This window comes from Populus nigra, chromosome 5, assembly GCF_951802175.1.
Source record: "Populus nigra chromosome 5, ddPopNigr1.1, whole genome shotgun sequence".
NCBI lineage: Eukaryota > Viridiplantae > Streptophyta > Magnoliopsida > Malpighiales > Salicaceae > Populus > Populus nigra.
This window is the reverse complement of record NC_084856.1, coordinates 15,140,291-15,165,601: the sequence shown is the minus strand read 5'-3', so window position 1 is coordinate 15,165,601 and position 25,311 is coordinate 15,140,291. Positions and strand designations below refer to the sequence as shown.

Below are 25,311 nucleotides of genomic sequence, written 5' to 3'. Positions count from 1 at the left end.
CAGCATGGATTAATGTTTGGTGGGTTATGATATTGATAATATGATATTCTTGATTAACTTCCAAATTGATTTTAAGCACTTGGGTTTCCCTTAAACATAAACAAAAAATCTTGGTCCCATATTATTTGCTTTGAATTGAATTAAGGGAATAACAGGGTGGCAAAGGCTGCCTGATCTAGATTAGTATTAGAACCAAAAATCAGTTCTCAATCACGACAAATTGCGTGGTGGTGGTGGAACCAAATGATATACGATGCAGTTGTTGCAAGAACTCTCAATGGTGGTGGATGGAATGGGAATCTGGGCCCCAATGCTGGTGAGTTTTATATGATTGAAATTTTACACATTCAAAGCCACCACCAAGTTCAAAGAACCCTTCATTGCTGAACAATCTTATTACTATCTTGATTTTGGTTTTCAATTTCCAACATGTTTTCCCCTTGTTTAAGCCTGGAAGCAAGCTGCTACCTCTTGTAAGATAGACTGGAATCTCGATTAATTTCCATGTCATGCGTTCGTGAGGTGAGTCCCTGTTTTCCCCACGTGACTACTAAGCAGATAATGACCAATGCTTGGTTCCAAGAGAATAACTAAGTTAAGGCAAAGTTTGAGTGTACTAGTGTACTACAATCAAATAAGTAGCTGCTGGTGGGGGATCCTTTCACATTATAAATAAAATGGGTCATTGAGTCGCATTTAGTGCTGGCTAACGTGAATTGCAAACAACTCTCAAGATAAATTTCATAAATTTTCACGCTTCTGCTTGCATCCAAAGAGGTAAGACAGTAACATAACATTATCCTAGTGATCTGTACTGGTTGGAAGGAACCCAAAAATGGTTTTAACACAAGCGATCGGTGGGTCAAAGAGGACAAGTTGACAGTCAGAGGCCACAGCTCTAGATCTTCCAAGTGGGAATCTACCGTGCGGGTGACCATCTAGTGCAGAGCAAGTGAATTATGGCATTAGGGTTGCTTCCTAGTGTGCCTTAGTTTTGTACGTCAGTCTGGTGATGCCAGTTTCCCATCTGGTGAAAGTCAAATTTCACCAAACTGAGGTAAAAAGTACAGCTTCGAGTAAATGGAGACCTCTTGTAATCACGTCAGTGCTTATCCATGTTTCCTTCATGCAATCAAAACTCCTTGTAATCGGACTGATGATGGCTACCAATCAAAACCATGTCTGAAACCAAAATTCAAAAGCAATCCGCAACCCCCACCCCAAGTCATGATTCTTTTTTAGTGGAGTGCCATAAAATACGATCACAAGACATATACAGTGCACATATACGCAGATTAAAATAGTAACAGCAAGGAGAACCATTAGCATCAGCACTAACTGCCCCCGCATTGCAAGGCTAAAGTTGACGAGAATTGGCACTTTCATCCAGCCATTTTACTTTCTAATTTTGGTATCCACAACTATTCATATACATAACATGGTTATCTGTAAATTATCTCTACTGCAGGACATTGTCTAAACATTATATGGTTGGATAATACAAATGCTAGCAACAAGGGATGCACTACAGTTAAACTTTTTTTTATGCCCTAAGAAGCTCAAGATCGAAAAATGAAGGAACCTGGTGGTGACTTTTCTCAGGTCATGGAACCCCTTCTGACCATTCAAACTTGAAATCAGTTTCTCGGTGGTTTACCCCTTTATCTGACCATTTAGATTTGAAAATTGTTTTCTTTGTGGTTTTTGATGACACTCACCAGATGCCGCTTCACCGATTTGCTATTCACTTCAAAGACAAATGCCATTTCCCTAATCTGAAGATTCAACAATTTCAATGTTATTAGTTATCTTGCACACGAATAACAAATCCAAGCAAGAAATACAATAGCTTCAGGATGCAAGAACAAGGTAAATTCAACGGAACATATAAATGAGAATAAGACAGTAAAACCACTCAAAATAGTTTCGAACTTATCAGACTTGAATACATGGGGAGTGCAGAAGCTGCATACCTCAATCAAACTACTTGATCTCAGTCCCATACTCTGTCCAGAAGCAAGTTCTTTGCCATTCAAAAACATTGGACTCTTACCAAGATTCTTCAAAAAGAAAGAACCATCTCCTTTCATCTTTATGAGTGCCTGATAAATGAGAGATAATCAGTTATACTTGCATGAAAATCAGAGCATGGGATCTTAAGAAGCTAAAAAGGCTTCAGATGAAAACAAATATAAGCAGTGAATATTTATCAAAAGAAAAAAATTATCTACTTCAAGTTTTATAAAAATGTCAGCTAGAGACAGAGTTATAGAGATTATCTAATAACATCTGAATTATGTCCAAATATTTATCATCTTTGAATTATAAATTGCTCATCGGGTGAGGAAAACAATGACCAGGATCCTTTGCCAAACTCAAAGATTGTGAGATAACACAAATTCAATTCCCCACAGATTTTTTTTCCCAGATGAATTTTTGTATTCCTTTTTTTCTACTCTTTTCACCTCTTCCTTATGTCCTCTTCAGTTCCATGTTCCCTTGAGTTTTATTTAGTGATGTTCAGATATGCAGCCTCGCAGACCATGATATCTACATAAAAAATTTATGACTCCTACAAGTTGTTATCTGTAAATTAAAGAGAGTTCCCTCAAGTAAAAAAGAACAGCATAAACTCAAGGTCTGGTAACCAGCTGTAAATCCAAATCAGTAAAGAATAGAATCAAAGAAAACTCAGAGAAATCTCACCTGCCGTCTTGATATTTTGTTGGCAGGCCCTTCTCTACCCAAATCAATATCAACATCCATATCCTCTGTCGCTCTGCCAAGCATAACCTACACATAAGCAGGAGGTTCATAAGAACAAGAGAGTTATCCTACAAGCAAATAAATGATCAGACCCAGACATGTGATGTAGAAAAAGGAAAGGTCAACATTGATTTAACATACTTCAGTGTCCTTGATATAATGCTTCAAATGGCGCCCATACAAGACAGCAAGTGCTCCTCGAGATGCAATGGCTCGTTGCATAGAAGACTGAGCACACTGTTCCAACCTTATAATTGCCCTCATTGCATCTTCATTCTGATATCTTGAGACTAGAAAGTTCAATTTAACAGAAATCAGCTCAAAGTTACTTCAAAAAACAGTTACAATAGCAGAGTTATCTCAATTGTCCAACTAAAGAATCAAAATGTCTTTCTCGTTTAATCCTAAACTGATGTTATTCACCACATTCAATTAATTAGCAATCACCACAGCAATTTAAAAAGTTACTGAGGTTAGTGTGCAAGTATTTATAACTAAGCGTGTGATTCTTTGGTCAGTAGAGTTTGCACAATCAAGTAACACAAGAAGCAAAAATTGGTGCACAACAAGCAAATGTTGGTGCCTGACCTTCGTGATTAAAAAATGAATCTGAATCATCCGGGCATAGATCCATTTCAAGTATCTGAAAGGAGACAAAAAAAAAATATGTATAAGAGAAATTTAGGAAATGTATTTAAACAGAATTCTTAGAAGGCCATCAATTAACAGAATCTAATTTACCATGGCTTCAATGTCTGAAAAGCAGGGAACATCATCATCACTCCCGGATTCTTCCTGATTTGATGTTGAGGGTACTGAATTAACTTTTATAGGCAAACTTAATTTTTCATGTAATGACCCAGACTTTGGCAGTCCCACTGTAGAAGGAGTAGGAGTTCCCAAGGCTACTCTGCCCTCGCTTGGTTCTACATGGGCTGTGATTACTGGTCTAGAAATTAAAGCAAGAGACTCGCATTTGGCACCACTGCAAACAGGTTGGTGTCTTGGACTGGTTACTGGCAACATACTGCACCCTACCATCTGCGGAGAAGTAAGACATTGAGCAGGAATTCCTTCTTTCTTCAGCAAGATTATCTCTCGTTTGCAATCCTTTTTATCAAGGCTCGAGGAAGGCAGGTTGTGAGTCAGGTTAGAAATTTGTTCCATTATGGGAGAAGCAATTGTTTTACCTATGAAAACATCATCATTGCATGGGATTTCAAAGTCTTCCATATTCAACGTGCACTCCATCTCTCCATCATTTTCTTCAGCGGACAAAACTTTTGGTGCTGATGTAGATGGTGGTGCGTTCATTTCTGACACAAAATGAATATCCTGCTTACCACCAACAGAATGCGATTCCTCTGCAATAACCTCTAACTCTGCAGGGCATGCACCGTCAGGTATTCGGAGGCTTGTATCTGCAGGTAACATCACTGGATCTTTAACATCAGGCACATCACCCTGAACATCATTAGGAGAACTCACCAAAAGTGAAGTGGTAATGCTATCATAACAAGCTTTATCTATAGCATCTTTCCCGTTAAAATCGATAAAAAGTGGCTCATTGTCATTTGGAAAGTTCAAGAGCGATTCTGAAATATCTGGAAAATCAGATTCTGAAATTGCAGTTGACCTATCACGTACATCAAATACAGCTTCATCACGCAACTCTACTCTGGAGTGATCAACCTCAACTCCCACCAAACTCATTTTATACCCATTTACATCATCATGATTTACAATCAAATCCCCTTCACTTTGACCTTTACCATTCACACTAGCTGGCATTTTAGGTGCAGAAACATCCCCCATCCCTTTCCATAACGGCACCCTTGGTGCCAAAGACTCAATTCGCCCTGCATGAATCAAAGCATCACTTTCTGGCACACCACATGGCCCAGGTTCCTCACTTCTCTCAGAATCTCGAAACTCAACGAATCCATCTTCAACATCCTGCACATCCTTTTGCACATTTTCTCTCTCAAAACACACCTCTCCTTCCCCACCTTCATTTCCCCCAACAAATCCAAAACGCACTCGATCATCCTCTCCAAACCCGCCATTCCCACCAAATCCAACACCCCCTTCAAACGAACCACCATCCAGCGAATCAAGAAAACAAAAATCACCACACCCTCCAACACCACGCTTCCGCAATTTCTTCCTCGTTGCATAATACAATTGCCGAACACATTCAAATTTTCTCTTCACAGAATCACTCTCTTTCACAACAACACCAAATTTATTATTATTACTGCTACTAGTAATAGTATTTACTTTGGAAAAGGACAAATTAGAAAGCTGTAACTCTACCATTCGACCAGACGCTTCAGCCGAAACATCATCATCATACAGTAAAGAATGCCAGCGATCACTCAATTCACGCACACTAAATTTCCTCGAAAATCTCACCGCCCCTTTCGCCAGCGCTTCCAACGAAGCACCTGCCTTTAATCAACAAAACAAAAAAACAATCAAATATATAAACGATTTTGATAGCTAGGGTTTGGTGTGAATTTGAGAAATGGGAAAATGAAATCTAAGTTCAGAGAAAATGAGAATTGTGGAATGTGATTGAGAGAAAAGAGGAATTGAATTTACCTCGATAGCGTTTTTCAACAAGAGGTCGTCTTCGGGGATCCACGGAGGAGGAGGAGGAATTGAAGTGGTGGTAGTAACACTAGTAGTGGCAGTAGCAGAAATTGCTGCCATAAATATGTAGTGTTCAACGTGTTGGAAGAGATTTGACTTTTTCGGAGAGTGGAATTGAAGGATTTGAATTCTGATTTTTATGGGAATTGGAATTTGGAGTGGATTTTCTTTTTTTATTTCATGGTTTCTATTTCTGATAGGGATTCTGGTGTAGTGCCTAGTGAGAGTGAGGAGTGAAATTAAAAAACGCGGGTAACGTTTCTGTGCATATCCGTTAGGATACCAACTTACGGCTTTGCGAAACAATCGTTCGTTTAAACGACGCATATGACAGTGAGATTTTAAAAAAAAATTATAATCAGTGATATTTTATTAAATATTAAATATTTATTTTAAAAAATAAATACCATTAAAATAAAAAATTATATATATAAATATTTTTATGGTGAGATATGTATTTTATTTTCTCTATATTTTTTTTTACTATTTACTAGAATTATCTTCTTTTTATTTAAGAAAATAGAACAAACTATTTTTTAAAATTCAAAATTTCCATGATTTACTTATAACTATATAATCTTTTACGGTGGAAATTAAGTGTGGTGAAAAATACTTGTATAAAATATTATTGAATTTTCATTTTGTTTTATGTTAGTGATAAACAGAATCACTTGACAAGAAAATACTTTTTAAGAGTATAAAATATATTAAAATATTTAACAATCTTATACGATAATTATAATATCTTCAGGGTTTAAAAATATAACATAAGTTGTTAAAATATATTTTTTTATTTTTTAAAAATTATTCTTACACCAATACATCAAACTAATTCAAAAATACTAAAACAAAATTAATTTAAAACAAAAAATAAAATAAAATTTAAATTTTTTAAAAAATACTTTTAAAATAAAAAAACAAATAATCACACAAAATAAAAAGAGTTTTTTCTGCCATCTCCAGTAACAGTGCACAAAATTCCCAGATTCTCCAAATGACTATTTGCACTCAGCTGCTCAAATCACAGTCTAACAAGTTTACCAACACATTATCCTGATGCACCAAATTACAATCTATATAAGCATAAATATAGTTTGATTATATCTGCGGTGGACTATAATCAGTCCACCTCACTACGTTCTTCATTATTCAATATCAGATAGCATCTCTAATTATCACGAGAGCACTTAGATTAGATGTCTGAAGACTAGGACCACTCAAGGAAGACGGAGGTCATGGGGTCCAAACCCACCAGCAAGGTGAAGATTAGGATGGTGGTGGTGGTGCCCCTGGTGCAGGCGGAATGCATAGAGGTTGGAAGCCCCATTTACAAGAGCAGCAGCAGATTCATAATCTCCTTCACTGTCCACTAATCCATATCGTGGATCCTCCATTTTTGCTTCCTTGAATTCCAAAAGAAAACCATACAAAAAAAGAAGAAATTCTCTGGTTTAATCCATCTGTTTATTCTAAGTTGAAAAGTTAATGAAAACAAGACATGAAAGTTTAGATTCTTACATATTCCATCCAGAGGTTTCCATGTCTCTCCTCCAAACTCCTTACCTGCAATTTATATATAACAAGGGTGATTTGTTCTTCTAAAATCCGCGTTCATGAAATTGAAAACGCATTTTATATATCACTAACCTTCTTTTTATAGGTTTCGGTTTGTGTTTTGATAACATGGTACTGTAAACAATCAAAGAATGTTGAAATTGTTAGTATAAACTGTTAATTTGACAAGGCATGTTCCTAAAATATGAAATGAGTGCAAGGGCATATATGCATGCATCCAGTTCATGAAAGCCCATAACGCAAAAATAAAGAAGCGTAATTAAGTTCGAAGGTGTATAAATTTTCCTTAAAACAATAATTAAATTTTCCTTTGAGCAAACAAGTGTTAAGATCATAATCAATTAATATTTTTTATTAATAAATGTCCACAAAATTAACAAGAAGCCCAAATCACTTTTAGGAATTAGGAAAAAGCCCCAAATCAAATCCAGCATCTGACATACCTTCCTGCCACGGACACCATTCAAGGCTTCAGTCATATTTTGCTCAAGAACGCGCAGATGATCAATGCTCAATTCATTAAGGTCCTCTCCTATCCTCTGCCTGTTAAAACCAACACCTTAATTAGCAGCTCCACTTCACAAATATTCCCCTAATTAAAAAGGAATAAACTAAAACCACAACCACAACCACAACCACAACCATATACAAACATACATACATTCGCACGTACATGTATGGATCATCAAGGTTCTTTCTTTTTCAAAGTTACCTGATTTCTTTTTTCAGCTTATGATTGATATCTTTCAGCTTCCGCAATTGCTCTTGCATTTTCTGCAAACCTCACAAACAAAATGCTTTGAATATAGATCAAACATTAGAAGAAAGGCAGAAAGAGATGTTAACCTCGTATTGAGCGCTCCACAGATCTATGCCTAAAGCCTTCTGATATTGATCGTAGATCTTCTTTGTCCTGGTCATAATAATAAAACCAACACGTACAGTTCCATTATTAAGGTTTCATATAGCTGCATCAACGAAGACAGAGAGAGACAAGAAAAAAAAGAGAAGAAATACTTTGAGAGAAGCATATAATGTACACGTACGTTGTGGAGGGGCTGATGTACTCATGGAATTTGTTAGTGTTGGAGAACATGATAAGAGAGACCTTAGCATCACAAAGAACAGTGAGTTCCTGGGCTTTCTTGAAAATACCATTTCTTCTTTTTGAGTAGGTGACTTGCCTGTTAGTGGGGTTTTCAATCTTTTTTATCTCAATCTTTCCACGACCCATAGTTTTCCTTTACTTTTTTTTCTGAAAGCTGTAGCAGTAAATAAAATGTTGAGGGAGAGAGAGACAACAAGGGTGTCTTGCACAGTGGCTTCTTGAAGGGAAAGAGAAGAAGATGAAAAAGGAAGAGAAGTGATTAAGTGAAGTTTCTAAACAAGGAAAGGGAGATGGAAAGTTGATTGTTGCGTAACTTAGAATGTCTGTGGTTTCTGAGGGTAGTTTGAAATACTGGGAAGTTCATCAACCTTGACAGGACATGAAAGCAATTTACTGATAAGACCTTTCCTTAAACCTCCTCTTCCATAACTGTGTTAAGGACGCTTGGTTGATATTGATAATCCTTCATAATTTGGTGCAAAGCTCGCCCGTGTTGGTTTGGTCTTGTTTATGAAGCACTTGTTTGCCAGTGGTATATTTATGTTTTTAGAAACTTTTTAATTTTTTTTTAGTTTTAAATTAATTTTTTAATGTTTTTTTATATTGTTTTAATGTGTTAATTTTAAAAATAAAATTTAAAAAATAAAATAAAAATTATTTTAATATTTTTTTATAAAAAAATAGTTTTTTAAAAAACTTATAACTCTTTCAAACCAGCTCTAAAAATACATAAAATTTATTTAGGCCAAATTAATTTAAGAATCGATTAGACAAAAATCATCTTTTTTTTATTAATATATTTGACAAAATTATCTACACCATAAAAAATATGCGATATATTCTAATTTTAAGCTTTTAAAAAAAATTTGAAATTTTTTGTTGTGTTTTGAGAATAAAAAATAAATTTTAAAAAATAAAAAAATTATTTTAATATATTTCTAAATAAAAATTATTTTAAAAAACAAGATAATCTCAAACAAGCCATTAATGTAAACAGAAATGAGAGGCATTTGACCTTGGTAAATAATGAGTTTGGAGGCAAGGAAAATGTATCCATGAATCCAAATCTGATTATATATAAATATATTGTTGTTGTTGTTTCTTAATTAAACAATGAATCTTTTAAAATAAATCTTCAATTTACTTTTTTGTTATTTAAATTTAATTGTATATCATACTTATAATAAAATTCAATATTTGTATGGACCTTATATTAATATTTGCATTGCATATTGGTTATCAAACTATATTGTAATTTTAAAACGTTATGAAGGCAATGAAGGGCAGGCATGCTCAGGGTTTCATGAGTACTAATATACTGAAGTAATTTGTACAGTTGAAAAAAAAGAGTAAAAATTCCCTAAGTAGCATTTAGTTAATTGAGGACCCGGCGCGAGCAATAATATAAGATCGATGCAAATGTTGTAAAAACAAATTAAAATGATATTCATAGCATAGGATAATTAAAAGATAATAGCAAACTGGTTATTGTGGTATGTTCTAAGAACAACAAAAAATTTACAATAAGATGTAATTAAGCATAGGAGGATCATTATTTATGTCCCATAACACATTCCAGGCTAGTGGAGGATTGGGCTGGTATTTTTAGGATATTTGTAAGTACAACAGCGGTTGTTTTTAAAATATTTTTTGTTTGGAAATGTATTAAAATTATATTTTTTATTGTTTTAAAATTATTTTTAGCATTATTACATCAAAATAACGATTTGAAAATATAAAAAATTAATTTTAAGAAAAAAATAAAATTAATTTTTAAAAAATTACTTTTAAAACGCTGGAAATTACCGTTCTTTACTTGTTTGAAATTGTGGTAGAGGTGACAGTTTGAAGTGCTTTTTGTTTAAAAATACATTAAAATAAAATTTTTTTATTTTTAAAAATCATTCTTAACATTAGTACATCAAAACTATTTAAAAATAAAAAAGTTATTTAAAAAAATAAAATTTTTAAAAATACAATTTACATCATGTTGCCAAATTCATTAGAGCTGAAGCCTATCCTCTACTCCTTCTTTACTTCTCTATAAGTCATCTATACTGCTGTTCTGTCCAAAAGTCCAACAAGCTATTCATTTTTACCATGGAACTACAACTATGAAAATGAATCACATTATCATCATACTCATCTTGCTATTTAAACACTTATCATATCTACTCGAATACGGCCACATCATCGGCTCCGTAACCAATTATGAAAGAGATGTGCACTAAATAGTCACTTAGACCCACATACGATCCTCCAAACGTGTTGTCGATTCTTAATAAATTTTCATGACTTCAGTGAAGGAATTCTCATTTTCCACATAATTGAGAAAAGTTTGTTTGTTTTTGTATTTGTAGTTTGAAAAAAAAAGGTTTTAAAATCATTTTTTATTGTGATATATTTGATTTAAATAATTATTTAGTTAAAATTATAGTTAAAAATATTTCTAAAAAAAAGTAAATAATAAGTGTTTCTTTAAAATTACGGTTGAAGTAGTTAGTTGCATGTTAAATTACTAAAAAAACAACTAATTTATATATTAATTTGTATGTTAAAATTATGGTTTAAATTGTTTTTTGACCAAAAACATGTTATAATATGTTTAGTTAAAATATTGATTGTAATTGCTATTGGACATAAAATGACCAAATAAAACATAAATTTCTCTTTTATTTTTAAAATAGCAAAATTAACAAATAATACAAACAATAATCTGTATTAAAAAAGTCGAAGATCGAAGAAGATTGAAGGCAAGTAGATCTGATGGATGGATTCCCAGCTATTGTGGCCTTTTTTCCTTGGATTGATTTTTTTTTCCTTCTGTGTATGGATTTGTCTTTTGAGACAACTCTGTTTTCAAATCAAATTCAAAAGCATGTGTGAGTTGCTTCTTATGAACTTGCCATTGAATCACAAATCACAAATATAATTGGGCCGCACATTTTAAAAGTGTGGTTGAAAGTTTAACCAAACAATAATTTCTTATGGTTTCTCCAAAACACACCAGCTACCTGAAAACAAACACCCTCTAATAGATTAAATCAAATAAAAAATTAAGCAAAATAAAAAGGTCTCCAGCTAGGTAAGCGACTAACAACTTATATCAAGGCCAAGAACCCAAAACCTGAAGAAAAAAAATCAGATTAGATTAAATAAGATAAAACTTTTTTTAAAAAAAGACTACAACGATGTTTTTTAACCAGTGGATAAGAAACTTACCTAGCTGCAAAATTGAAAGACTGAAATACTGATAGAATTAGTGGGGAGGGGGGAATTGATAGAGATTAGAGGAATGGTGAATTAAGGGGGAGAAGAAAACTCAAGACCTAATTCAGGTTGAGGAATTAGGGATCGAACTAAATAAGAAAAGAAGAAGAAAATCATGGCTTTCTAGGGCACCCGCTGTGGTGATTTGTGGAACTTTTAAGGGAAAAAAACAAATTGACATCACACCTTTAATGGTATATAGAGATAGGACATATTAAATAAATATAAGTAACATAATATATATATATATATATATGCTATAAAATGTTCAAATTTCATTGATGATGCAAAATGAGATTATTAATAGTGATATAATGTTTATCAATAATTGCTTTGTGAGATTTTAGAGATGCAAATGCTATATTGTCATAGAAAAAAAATGTTCAGCAACGTTTTTTGGGTGAGTCACTAAGCAAATCTCCATAAAGGACGAAATACTTATTGTCACCAATGCATTTGATATTTAGAGACGAACCATTTTTGTCACTAAACAGCCAAATTCTATAATGGTAAAAATATTTCGTCACTTCTAAATTTATTCCTTAAAAATCACCAGTTTGAATCTCACAAATCTTAGAATCACTGAAAGCTTATATGGTCATTAACTTCAGGGCCCGTGAAATTAATTGAGATGCATACAAGTTGGCCTAAATATCCACATTAATAATAATAATAATAATAATAATAAAATATTATGTCACTGTAAATGAATCTTAGTTGTGACAATCTATTTTTCATTACCGATGAGACTTTTTGTCATGAAACTTTTCTTTCTATTTTATCGATGAGTAAAAAAAATTGGTATCTAATAATGTATCATGATATTGATTTTGTCTTTGAAAAATACCTCTGATATCAGATTTAATTATGATAATTTTATAAATCCATCATCATAAAAAACACTAATATATATTTTTTTAATATACTTTAGGTAAAATACTTTAACATAACAGTCTACAATAACCCAATTGTTTTTTTAAAAAATTTATCCTCAAACTTTTTTTTTCCAATTACAGCATTCCATGTCCAAATTAATGATTAATTTATTATAATTTATTAAAGAAAAAAATCAATTAAAGATGAATAAGGTATAAAATAAGAAGAAATCTCATTGCCAATCTCAAATTCACTAGAAATAGTTTTATTTAGTCCCCTACTTTCCTTTCTCTTACTCTGCAATCCCTATAGTTTTTACATATTTAATTTTGATCTAAAAATTTATTTTTTTTATATTTCAATTTTTAAGTTTCAGAGAAGAGCAGGTTGTCTGAAAACAATAAAAAAAAAAATAAAGTTAACAAATAATAACTTTTCAATAATGAAATTCGTCGTTTCTTGTGTCAATAAGTTCTATTAGATGGGGGTTTTGATGGTAATAGTTTTTTTTTTCTATAAAATGCATGATAAGGTAAATCAAGTTCAATTTAGATTTTTTGATTCAGTTCATTTTTATTTTTTGAAGTGATTTTGAGTTATTTTGGGGTTGGTAAGTGATTTATGGAGAATTTTACAATGTGTTTAAGAAAAAAAAATTAAAATTGAGTTTTTGAGGTACAAAAATCGAAGGTGATAAAAAAACATAACAGTAAATTACAAGTTGCCCACTGCAGATGACTTGTCACTTAATTAAAAAAAATTAATATATCATCTATTTTTTTTAAAATATAATAATAGATGACTAGTCATTTGTATAGATGACACGTCGAACTACTTCTTAGAAAAAAAAAAAAATTAGACTTGTTCTTCCGAACCAAGATGTATCTTTTTGATTAAGGACATGCAGGTAGGCATGGCCCATCTACGTACTGGGTCAAGTCTTGAGTGCTAAGCAAAGGGAAAGTTGGAACGATCAAGCAAGATTAAGTCTGAAAGTTTGGAGACTTGTTCATTACTTTTATGCATGTCTCCAATTCACTCCAGTTGTTAATGCACCGACGAAGAGTTGGGGGGGGGGGGGGGGGGGGGGAAGGGGGGATTATGGAAGACTTGGGATCATAAGATCATTTTGTGGTTCATACGAATCATATTTTATACACGAATAAAAATATGAAGAGAATGTCTTCCTAAGAAGTTGGTGTACATCGCCCCATATTGATGTGTTTCTGCAAGCATCATGCGAGTTATTTACCAAATTGGAGTTCCCATGAGTTCTTATTAGCATTATGAATGCAGCTCATTAATTTCAGTTGCTGATGTTGAATGATTCTGTGGCAATTCTGTGATGGATACATTGGCTTTGCATCGCAAGAGTTCTTCCTATCCACGGGATTTTTCCTATATGTACGAGGGAGAGTGCACTGGAACTGGAGAAGGTTTAGTGGCAGTTTTCATTTTGAATCAATAATAGATTCCTACTAAAACAATATAGCGATTAAAAATTGGATGACAAAACTGTGTTATCATGGTGTTGGCTGGATCACAGTGAACTCTATTAGTCATAGGTCCCTATTACGCACACGCAATCCCTGGTAGTCTGTGTCAATTTATCTGTTAAGCTCCATGAGTATCACAATGATCTGCTAAGTGGTGAAGGAGAGCTTTTAGGGTTAGCGAACAGGTGAGATCCCAGATTTATGGATGCAGACAAGTTAGTGAGTTATGAGCGACAAACTTTCTGATGCCAAATTTCTCCCCTCGGGATACTTTAATTCTATGCATTGATTATAGTACTGATAGGTTTACTTGACAATAACAAATACATTAATCTAGCTGTATTTCAAAAGAAGATTTTACATTTTAAAGAAAGAAAAGTTCTACAGTAAGCTGCCATTTGCAAGTCAATAAACTGTTAAGAAGGGGCAGCACAAGATTAATTATGAGCCAGATGCTGTTTCTCTTCTTGATCAGGAGAGAGCTGCGTATGTCTGTGGTCGCCAGTCGCCCTTTTGTGCGCTGAGTAAACCTTCTTGGTCTTTGGAGAAGGTTAGATGAACCTCCCAATGCAGAGACTTCAACAAGTTCTCAACTTCCCCGATTGCGCTTGACTCATCTCGAACAATCAATTTACCTCCAGGTCTCACGATTCTATCAACCTCTGCCAATAGAGGAGCAAGTTGGCACCTGTAAAAACCACAACACTATTTGGTCATCAAGCTCTCAGGAAGGAGAAAGTGAATCGTACATGGAAAATGAAAGGTACTAATCCAATGAGATCTCATGTAGATTTACCTCTTTTTCAGCTTTGAGAAGAGATGATCAGCATGTAGAAGGTCGTAAGTTCGAGGGTATGAGCTGAAGGATTCACACCAATCATGGTATATCCCAAAAAGACCTCGCTCATATATTATCGGAAGAGTATCTGGGGAGTCTGTGTTCACGACATTGAACACCCAGATCTTCAGGTCCTTGAGAGCTGCTGCAAACCTGGAGGCATAAAGCATGTATTTTGCATCAATACCATGTGAAAAGTATGCTTTTTAATCGGACGATTCCATCTCGCAAGTGAGATTAGCAACAACAATGGAAAATAAATATCGTTACCCTCCATAAACAGCTCTCATGTCCATTACATTTCTCACATTGGACCAGCTGATACCCAATGCCTTCATGTATGAGTTGCTCACCACATGCTTCCAATGCTCATAATCTGTAGCAAAATCTTGAGGAGCTGGCTTACCATAGATCCCCATCTGGGAGCTGTTTAGCCAATAAGGAGGTGTTTGTAGTCTTTGAGGCCAGTCCTCTGGCCATTTAGCCCCCCTCTCAGTTTTAGAAACAGGCACCCGGTGCATGCATGCCTGCAGAGGTACATACCTGAAAATGCAATACCAGAATGACCATAATTTCAGTTAGCTATTGCGAAGCCATTTCCAATTGTTAGAGCCATCTGGAGTGGTTGAGAGAAAACTGACCAGGCAGCATTTGCGTCGTCGTCACTTTTACACATTGGGGGACTGTTTTTCTTTCTTTGATCATAGCAATTATTTGTGGTAGGTTTGCGGTAGATGGCAGCACCAATACCGTTAAGTTTGTCGTTCTGGATAGTCACAAGCTCCCAACACATAGATGCCGTCAATGCAGACATAGCTAGAAAAATAACAAGAGGTCAGGTTGAGGTAAGTTTATAAATTGTTGAAAAGATCAGTTCTCGGTATCCAACCTTGCCATATCTCCACATCTTCTGGAAGCTTTTGGTAAACAGGAGTTGCTGACCACACAAAGTAACCTCCGGGTCGGAGAACGCGATTCAATTCCAAAAGCAGCTTGCCACCTGAACAAGTACACAAACCTCTTTAGCAAAGGCAGATTACAAGAAATATGCTCTTCATGCTGTTTGTTCAACTGGAATCATAATTTATATGGTACTCAAACTGGAGATGTAAATGAGTTGTGACCTTCTGCGTGCCAAGGGACTCTACAACGTGCACAGTGGATGAGATCGAAAACCCTACTAGGGAATGGGAGACGCTGAGAACCCATGACAGCAGATATGGCAGGTATTCCTCTTTCAAGGGCAAATTGAACTTGAGCTTCATGTTCATCCTTGGGTGCAAATGACATTGTAAGAACATCCCTTTCAAAAATATAACCACCAAAGCTTGCAACTCCACACCCAACATCCAGTATCACACGAGTGTGTTTTCCCCATTTAATTTTAGGCACTGCCTGCACCACCAACATTGGATAAAAATGAGAATTCATGCAACGGAAACGGGGCAATATGGATGGCAAGTATCCCCACTTGACGAGGATATTTTCTTCAAGAGCATAGCTAAATAATGTATGAGCCTGAATGCTCGCATCGCTTCAATGATGACATTTATTAGTTTTATTTATTGATCATAGCTGTATGGTATTTTATTGCATCGAGACCAAGCCTTACTTTCTAATATTTAGTGAACCTTGGACACTCTGCCAATAAAAGCAATAATTACTTCAGCATTACTCTTGGTAAATATCCACCCTACCACCTCTAATAGAATTCAAACGGCATAGAAATATTCCTTAAGGACCCCACTAACACAATGCATCATGTAAAGAATTTGAATTATGGGATTAGTTTACCTGTTGAACAAAATCAATGTAGTGAAGAGCTCCATGTATGAACTGAGTTCCACCACCAGGGAAGGTCAAGAACTCCCCAGTAACCTTAATCCAGTTTTGATGACCCTTGACCTCTGCCAATTTTGTATGAGGTACATTGTGATACCATATCTACAATACCAAACACTAAACAAAGTTACAAGACCACAAAATCATCCTAATCTAACCATAAAGCTTCGATTATATACCTTGTCTCTACTTTGAGGCCATGTTATGGGTCTTTTGTACCCTTCAGAAAGTGGGACCAAACAAGTGGGTCCAACCTCAGGACAATGTCTCTCTCTATGCTCAAAGTGCCCGGTTGTATGTAATTGTCTTAAGGCCTTTTCGTTATCCAAACAAGGTATATAATCAGGACCTGCAGTGACATTACAGAGCTGCCATGTGTACCCATACATACTATCATTACCGTCCGATTCCTCCTTCCTTCTCTCCTTTTGATTCTCTGACTCTGCTGCTTGAGTTGACCATGACTTCTTTGACTCCTTTGATTCTTTTGGTATTCCTGGGTTCTCGCTGCCTGGAAATGCTGACTCGCCAGAGCTTGAGTCCTGCTTGGTTTCTTGGTTTGTGTTGCTATCAACCTGAGATTCCTTTTCGGCTTCTTGATGATGTGATGTTTGTTGTTGTTGTTGTTGTTGCTGCATTCTCTTTTTTTTATCTTCTTCAGATACCTCATTCTGGGATTCTTGAGAAGAATTCTGAACTCCAGCATCTTCTTGTCTTTGCTCTTGCTGTTGCTCTTCATATGATTTCTCATTTTGATTAGAGTCTTGAGTGCTTTCATTGAGTCCACTATTCTCTTGTTGTTGTCGTTGTTGTTGGTCTTCATATGATTTCTCATTTTGATTAGATTCTTGATCGTTTTCGTTGAGTCCAGTACTCTCTTGTTGTTGTTGGTCTTTTTTTGATTCTGGGTTCTGAGAATCCTGTAAATCCTTACTACTGTTTGCAACATCTTGTTGTTGTAGTTGTTGCTGCTTCTGATCTTGTCCTTCATTCTGATTTGTAGAAGCTTCTGAATTACTATCATCAGTTTCAGGTGCTGTAATTTGCTCTTGTTCTTGATTAGCGTTTGTTTCTTGTTCTAGATTGGCGTTTGTTTCCTGGCTACCTTCAGATTGAGAACTTTCTTGGGTGGTTTGATCAGCTGTTTGGTTTTGAGTGTCTGACCTTTCTTCAGATATCTGATTTTGTCTTTCTTCCTGTTGCTGCTGCTCCTCGCCAGATCCTTCTCCCTTTAAATCCTGTGATGAGCTCTCTTGATCAGCCTTACTATCACCATCATCTATTTGTTTTCCGTCCTTACTTTCTTCTTTATTGTCATTGTCATTATTGCTTTTAGGCTCATCGGATTTGATAGCATCATCAGGAAGATCTCCTGGATTGTCTTCATAAATAGGCGTATCCTTTTTGTTACTGGATTCAGTGTTTTCTACCTCAGTGGAGGAAGAAACATCCACGTCTGCGGCAATGTTGGTGGTGGTGGATTTGGTGGCGTGATTGGTGGTTTGTGGAGTAACCTTTGAATTGGAATTTAGCATCCAAACACCTATAACACATAATGCTATGAAGGCTATGGTGGTTATTGTTGATGTGTAAGAACTTGAGGAGGAATTACGCTTGCTGCTGCGTGGCCTAGCCATTTCTTTTTAGGTTTTGAACTATGTTAGTATGAGAATGTGGAAGAAATACAATTGTTTAGAATGGAATGTGAGATATTAATGCGAAGGAGAGGTTTCAGCTATGCTTGTGAAGAAACATTCTAAGGTAGAATACATCTAAGATCCAAGAGAGTCGGAGAAGGGAATTTGTTGTAGTGCGGAGAAAGTAGCAAAACAAGAGCTGAGAATCATGAGCCCAATATCATGATGCTTGGGTAGCATTTTTAGAGGGATATCTTGATAATAATAACAAAAAAAGTTGCAATAACAATAAATAAATAAAACAATAATCCAAGCCTGGTTAGATTAGGATATCAAATCTACGACTTGATCGTAATAACTCTATTAAAAATAAACCGAATAAAACTATGAGATTCAATTATGAAATAACTCAATGTTTAAAAGTAAAACCAGAAAAAAAAATAATTAAAAAAATCAACAAGACAAATCCATGTTAACTCAAGTTAACCTGGTAGCTTTGTGACCATGACCATGAGCACAGAGATAACTTTATAAGAAGGAAAGTGAGAAAAAAAAAGCATAAAAATTAATTTCTACTAAATTAAATATTGAAAGATGAAAATGAATTTTTTTTATAAAAAAGGATAATAAAAAGATCAAAGTTAACTCATGTTAACCTTCGGAATCCATGAGCACATAATTAATGTTGTAGAAGGCAAACTTTAAGAATTAACGAAGCAAAATTATAAATCAATAAAATGCTAGGGAATAAAATTTAAAAAAAAACAATAAAAAAAGCTCTAAAACAAAAGAAATAATAATAAAAAGAATGGTAACTAAATTTGATATAAAAATAATTTGAAATCAAATGCTAAGGGATGAAATTAAAAAATAAATTCAATTAGAAAAGAGATAAAAACAAAAAAAATCAAAAGAAAGAGAGCCAAATTTAATATAAAAATTAAATGAAACTAAATAATAAGGGATAAAATTGAAGAAAAAATCAATAACAAATACTAAAAATAGCAATCAAAATAATATTGATTAAATTTGATACAAAAAGAAACTAAAATGACACATTTACTTTTAGCAAGGCTAAAAGAGAAAAAAGAGGGAGGAGGGAAAAAAAAATTCATTAGAACTCAACCACTACTTTGTTGCCAACACGTGTGGCACCACTACAAAGACCACGATGAGCCGCTTTTAATACCGTCCTGAAAGGCGATATTTGAATATGGAACGACGCCACACGCGCTGCTCAAAAGACACACAAATGTCACTTACTCGTTGGCACATGTTTCACACACGCCAACAACTTTTTTTAATTAATAGAAAGATCAAATCACCCTGATCCAACATGTTAATTACAAAAAAAAAATAGCCTGGAAATACGCAAATACCCCTAGTTGCAAGTTTTATTTTTTTTGTTTTTAAGGATATGAAAGTCATTACACTGTTTCTAAAAAATGTAAAATGATCAAATTGACCCCAATAAATATACTAACTAAATTTTCTTTGAAGGATAATATATTATTTTTACTATGCGTGAAAGGCCAAAAGATTATCCCTTTGCATAATGACTCCTATTAAAATGACCAAATTATCCCAAGAACAATTCACATTTTTTTTTGTTAAAAGGGTAAACATGTAATTACATTATTAAGGTGAATAAAGATTCGTGTCTACGTGTATAATGTTTTTTTAAATGACTTTTTTTTTGTAATATAAGCTCAAGCTTCCTTGTATAATGTTTTCCTTGTAAAAGCTCATTTTTTATTAAAAAATAAAAAGTAATTCATTTTCTCATAAATTATTTTTCATGATTTCACCAAACATCAACAAAAAATTTATTTTCTAGGAATTTTGTTTTTATAAAAATTATTTTCTAAAAAAAAACTATTTTTTAGTAAACAAATAAAAGATTAATAACCTCTTGATTTATTGAAGGTTTATTCACAAATCTAGGAGTGAATTCCATGAGAGGACTAAAGGAGTGCAAAAAAAAAAAGAAAATTACACTTTTTGGTAGAAATTATATTTGTATATCGAGTTTTGAGATATTACAGTTTGCATTTGCATCCTAAACTTTCGTGCAACAGTAACCATTTGCATTTTTAACATAGAGCACTAAAAAAAATCAATATTATCATTTTTGTCATTTAATGTCTAAGAAGCTCTTATATTACATATTAAAATTTTTCCATTGATTAAAAAAAAATTCAGCTTCCACCTTCCTTTCCCCTTGATCCCTCACCAACTACCATCTTCAACTATAAATCCATAACCCATTTCAGATCTACACTATATTTTATCCCTACGCTATGCAATTTTGGTGTGGAGTTGGCGATCCACATAAAAAATGCTTGGGGTTCTATGAATTTGATTTCCTAGTCGGAATTGACAATTTTATTTTTTCAAATTTCTTTTTTTCTCATATAATAGGGCAAATAGAGTTTTGAACCTGATGAATAACATGTAAACAGTCTTAAAATAAAATAGGAAGGCAATGACTTAATTAAAGAGTCTTTATCCACTAACAGAATCATGAAGAAAATTTTTTAGGTTTGAGATGTTATCAATTCATTCTAGGACCCTTTCCAGGGTTTTTTTTTTTGCCAATATAAGGCATTATTGATTGCTTCTTTTATCGGATTATTTAATTGATCAAAGTGGTAAGAATAGAAATGTCTAGCTTCAACCCGAAATCCCAATCCATACTAGAAAGATGGTGCCGGTACAAATGGACCATCGGAGGGATCATGAAGAGCAATGGTAAGGAATGAGAAAGTGATTGATGTGGAGGATATTGATGACTTTGTTGGAGGAACACATACACATATGAAGTATGAGTAAAGAGACACTCCTGGTTTTGATGAGTATTTGACAGCTTTTATGATTTTCTCTAGAAATGCTAGATAAGAGGTAGATTTATAGAGAATCAAAGAGATAATTGAAAAAATTAAGGTGTCTTTCTAAGCTTCAATTTGGGGTTTTTTTTTGTGCTTTTAAAAATATATATATAACTAATTACTCTTCCAGAAAAGGGTGAGATTCCAACAACATAAGGAAAGAAAAAATTGATAGTCTTTTTATCCAATTTGATAATTTATATTAACTAAGAATGTAAATTATAATTTTAAAAAACTAGGTAATTTTAATCAAGCTATTGAATGCTAGGTGTAATTTTTTCAAAAAAAGAAGAAGAAGAGAGATGACTTGTTATGGAGATATATGTATAGTGGTTCCTAAAACAAAATATGTCCTAACTTCCAAGGTATTGTGAATAAACCTATTAAAGTGAGCTTTTCACTGGAATTATTCTGGTTAACTGCATAGCTTAAGAAAATTGATACCATAGAAGAAAAATAAAATAAAATAAAAACTTCTTCACTATCTATCTATTTTCTATATCCGATGATAAAACGGATACAATTAAAAGTGTATTCTACAGCTATAACACATGGATTCCTTATGCAATTAAAAGTTTTGTGAAAAAATAAAACACATATGAGGTCTCACATCGTGAACTTTAGTTTAAGATATATATATATATATATATATATATATATATATATATATATATATATATTGTAAAGATGGCAGAATTGAAAGAAAGTTTAAGAAGAGAAATGAAGAATGCAGAGAGAGCAGAGTAGTTGACAAAAGAAGAATTTTAATCACTGTATTTTCCTTGCCTTTATTATATCATTTGAGCTGTATTTATAGCTAATCTATAGAGTATATACGTAAGCTACCTTCTTTCTTCAGTGACTAACAGTTTGTCTGACTGTTTTACTAACTGTTTCTAACTGATTGCTAACTGTTTCTAACTGCCTAACAGATTTAACTGTCTAACAGAATATTAACCACTTCATTACATAATCTCTTGACATGTGGCATCATCTTGGACGTTGATATCTTTACATTCCCCCGCAATCGTATGCTTGGAGGAACCAAGCATAAGATTGGAGCAATGGTGACGAAATAATGGAGAGGAAAGACCCTTAGTAAGGATGTTAGCAAACTGATCTGTGGAAGAAACATGTTGAACAAGCAAGTCACCTTTGATGACACGTTCTCTAACAAAGTGATAATCAATCTAGAGATGCTTCATCCTAGAATGGAAGACTGGATTGGAAGCTAGAGAAAGAGCAGAGATGTTATCACAATGAATTAAAGGTGGAATAAGTAATGGAACATGCATATCACAAAAGAGTTGGCGGATCCATGTCAACTCAGCAACAGCAATAGCAAGAGCTCGATATTCAGCCTCAGCAGACGAGCGTGAGACTGTATGTTGCTTCTTAGAAGCCCATGAAATAGGACTAGATCCTAAGTAAACAACAAAACCAGAAACAGAACGACGATCATTGGGATCACCAGCCCAATCAGCATCACTGTATGCTTGCAAATTAAGAGTGCCAGGCTGAAGATGTATGCCATAATCAAGAGTACCCTTGAGATATCTCAGGATTTGTTTGACTGCAACAACATGAGACTCCATAGGATGATGCATGAATTGGCAAGCTTGATTGACAGAAAAGGCAATGTCAGGACGTGTGAAGGTTAGATACTGCAGAGCTCCAACAATACTCCTATACTGTTGTGGACGAGAATAAGGCTTCCCATCATCCTTGAGCAGGTGATGATAGGGAAGACAAGGAGTGGCACATGGCTTTGAATTTTTTAAATCAACCCGATCAAGTAATTCCTTGATATAGTTAGACTGAGAGACAAACAAGCCAGAGGAAGAATAAGAAACCTGCAGTCCCAAGAAATAAGTCAACAGGCCTAAATCCTTCATATCAAACTCCTGAGTTAAGGCATCAATGACTGCTGTAAGAAGAGATGAATGACTGCCTGTGAGAAGAATATCATCGACATAAAGCAGTAATATCACAGTACCAAGAGGGAAATTTTGAACAAATAGAGAAGGATCAGCAAGAGAAGCCTGGAATCCCAAACTAGGTAAGAAACTGGTAAACCTGTCATTCCAGGCACGAGGAGCCTGTTTCAACCCATATAAGGACTTGCGGAGTCTGCAAACAAAGTCAGGATGAAACTTGCTTGTAAAACCTGGAGGCTGAGCCATATACACCTCCTCCTGAAGAATGCCATGCAAAAATGCATTTTTAACATCAAGTTGCCTTAAAGGCCAATGAAACTGAGCTGCAAGGGCCAGCACCAGTCGAACAGTAGTTGGTTTAACTACAGGGCTAAACGTTTCATTATAATCAACTCCCTCTTCCTGACTGAAACCCTTGGCAACAAGGCGTGCCTTATGCCTAGCAATAGAGCCATCTGCATTTTTCTTGAGATGATAAACCCATTTACAGCCTACAAGGTTCTTGGCATGTGGCAGGGGAACTAAATCCCAGGTACCTTGGGCATGGAGAGCATTAATTTCTTCTTGCATAGCAGACTGCCAGACAGCATGTTTTGAGGCAATCTTAAATGTGCTCGGTTCAACTGAAGAGAAGTCAACAGGTTGAACACTAGTGGAGTAAGCTTTCTTTTTGGAGATACCATTCTTGGACCTAGTTGTCATTGGATGAATATTCATAGGAGACAGAGGTAAGCTGACACAAAGATTCTCAGGATGAAAATCAGGATCCGCAGGAGGAGAAAACTGTGTAGCAGAATCCAATCCTGACAGAGGTGAAGAAATGATTGGGGAAGACAATGTGTCCAAAGAGGCAGCAGGGCTCATTGTGGATGAGAAAATAGAGGACTCAGGTAAGACCTCATTGTGCAATGAAATAGAAGGTGGAACAGGAAGAGATGAAAGAGAAGGAGTAGAAGCTGAAGCTGAAGACTCAGAGATGTATGGAAAGACAGACTCATCAAAAATAACATGACGAGTCACAAAACATTTATGAGTTCGAAGTGAACAACAGACATAGCCCTTGTATTGACCTGCATACCCCAAAAAAATGCAGGTGGAAGTTTTAGGCTGAAGTTTGTGAGTGTTATAAGGTTTGAGAAGAGGAAAGCATGCACAACCAAAGACCTTTAAATGAGTGAGGATAGGTAGAGAACCATATAGTAACTGATAAGAAGACTTGAGCTGAAGAATTGGACAAGGCAGCTGATTAATCAAATAGATGGAAGTAGCACACGCATGGAACCAAAATTTAGAAGGAAGATGAGCAGTTTGGAGTAAAGTGATTGCGGTTTCTAGAATGTGGCGATGCTTCCTTTCAGCAAGACCATTCTGTTCAGGGGTGTATGGACAAGAAATGTGATGAACAATTCCTTTAGTGAGGAGATACTGCTTGAAAGAATGATTGAGGTACTCACCACCACCATCACTCTGAAAGATGCGAAGATTAGCAGAAAACTGAGTGATCAAGAAAGCATGAAATGAAACGAAGATGGAATAAACTTCTCCTTTATTTCTCATTGGAAAAATCCAAGTGAACCGAGTACATGCATCAATGAAGCTGACATAGTAACGAAAACCATCAATGGAAACAATAGGAGAGGGACCCCATACATCACTATGAATGACTTCTAAAGGGGTTGCAGACTTGAGTGCTGGATAAGAGAAAGGAAGTTTGGTAAATTTTCCTTCTAAACAGGCAGTACAGATGGATTTAGAATGGTCTGCAGTAAAAGGAATCTTGGCCTGATGTAAAAGAGCTGAAGTGATTTTGTTAGAAGGGTGGCCAAACCGCTTATGCCAGAGGCTTGTATTTACTTGATGACCAAGATAGCAGAATTGATTCTGTGAAATGGAGAAGGACTGTGATAGGCGAGAGTGTGGGATGGATAGAGGGATAGGGTATAAACCATCTTTACACAGTCCCTGGAGAAGAACCCTCCCTGCAAGCTTGTCCTGAATGCAAAAACCAAAGGCATCACAAATAAAACGGCAATTGTTGTCCTTACATAACCTACGAACTGATAGCAAGTGTTGTGACAGCTTAGGCACATGCAAAACTTGTGGTAATTGGAGTGAGCACTGGGGAACATTCAGAATAGAAGAGCCAACATTAGAAATACTCAAACCTGAACCATCTGCAGTAGCAATGGTGTCTGATCCTGATAAAGGAGTTGCTGAATTGAGTTGAGTCAGATCAGAAGTCATATGAGTAGTTGCTCTAGTATCAGCAACCCAAAATTGCGCAGTAGAGTCAGAAGAAGGAAATTTTGCATGCATTGCACTGAGATTAGGAGAAGGTGGTCTGCCTTGATAAGAAAAATTGCCTCTGTGATAGCACTGGATAGCCGAATGACCAAATTTCCAACAAATCTGACATTGGACTG

At 34.9% G+C, this 25,311-nt stretch overlaps 3 protein-coding genes across 3 annotated transcripts; all 3 read right to left on the bottom strand.

Moving 5' to 3' along the window:
- Positions 1-1,363: 1,363 nt before the first annotated feature.
- Positions 1,364-5,693, bottom strand: LOC133693526 (uncharacterized). The gene is made up of 7 exons (XM_062114751.1): positions 5,371-5,693; positions 3,508-5,217; positions 3,355-3,409; positions 2,908-3,056; positions 2,707-2,793; positions 1,974-2,102; positions 1,364-1,775 (listed from the first exon to the last, which is right to left on the bottom strand). Exons 1-7 carry the CDS (start codon positions 5,479-5,481, stop codon positions 1,674-1,676), a joined length of 2,343 nt encoding a protein of 780 aa, XP_061970735.1. The 5' UTR covers positions 5,482-5,693; the 3' UTR covers positions 1,364-1,673.
- Positions 5,694-6,399: 706 nt separating this feature from the next.
- Positions 6,400-8,416, bottom strand: LOC133693235 (agamous-like MADS-box protein TM6). Its single transcript, XM_062114414.1, has 7 exons — positions 8,043-8,416; positions 7,843-7,909; positions 7,709-7,770; positions 7,440-7,539; positions 7,069-7,110; positions 6,940-6,984; positions 6,400-6,824 (listed from the first exon to the last, which is right to left on the bottom strand). Exons 1-7 carry the CDS (start codon positions 8,228-8,230, stop codon positions 6,639-6,641), a joined length of 690 nt encoding a protein of 229 aa, XP_061970398.1. The 5' UTR covers positions 8,231-8,416; the 3' UTR covers positions 6,400-6,638.
- Positions 8,417-13,985: 5,569 nt separating this feature from the next.
- On the bottom strand, positions 13,986-18,227 carry LOC133693129 (probable methyltransferase PMT27). Its single transcript, XM_062114262.1, has 8 exons — positions 16,606-18,227; positions 16,379-16,528; positions 15,709-15,979; positions 15,474-15,584; positions 15,226-15,400; positions 14,855-15,127; positions 14,543-14,737; positions 13,986-14,434 (listed from the first exon to the last, which is right to left on the bottom strand). The coding sequence occupies exons 1-8, from the start codon at positions 18,061-18,063 to the stop codon at positions 14,218-14,220; spliced, it is 2,850 nt and encodes a 949-aa protein (XP_061970246.1). The 5' UTR covers positions 18,064-18,227; the 3' UTR covers positions 13,986-14,217.
- Positions 18,228-25,311: the final 7,084 nt, after the last annotated feature.

Bases quoted from the DNA above. Each gene is read 5' to 3' on its own strand.
- LOC133693526 (XM_062114751.1), bottom strand. From the start codon at position 5,481: ATGGCAGCAATTTCTGCTACTGCCACTACTAGTGTTACTACCACCACT. The intron at 3,410-3,507 runs GTAAATTAGATT...GTCTCCTTTCAG, and splicing joins TTTCAGACATTGAAGCCATG to ATACTTGAAATGGATCTATG. The intron at 3,057-3,354 runs GTCAGGCACCAA...TGAACTTTCTAG, and splicing joins TTCATTTTTTAATCACGAAG to TCTCAAGATATCAGAATGAA.
- LOC133693235 (XM_062114414.1), bottom strand. From the start codon at position 8,230: ATGGGTCGTGGAAAGATTGAGATAAAAAAGATTGAAAACCCCACTAAC. The intron at 6,985-7,068 runs GTTAGTGATATA...TATAAATTGCAG, and splicing joins CCGAAACCTATAAAAAGAAG to GTAAGGAGTTTGGAGGAGAG. The intron at 6,825-6,939 runs GTAAGAATCTAA...TTGGAATTCAAG, and splicing joins GAAACCTCTGGATGGAATAT to GAAGCAAAAATGGAGGATCC.
- LOC133693129 (XM_062114262.1), bottom strand. From the start codon at position 18,063: ATGGCTAGGCCACGCAGCAGCAAGCGTAATTCCTCCTCAAGTTCTTAC. The intron at 15,980-16,378 runs GTAAACTAATCC...TTGGTGGTGCAG, and splicing joins ACATTGATTTTGTTCAACAG to GCAGTGCCTAAAATTAAATG. The intron at 14,738-14,854 runs GTAACGATATTT...TTATGCCTCCAG, and splicing joins ATGAGAGCTGTTTATGGAGG to GTTTGCAGCAGCTCTCAAGG.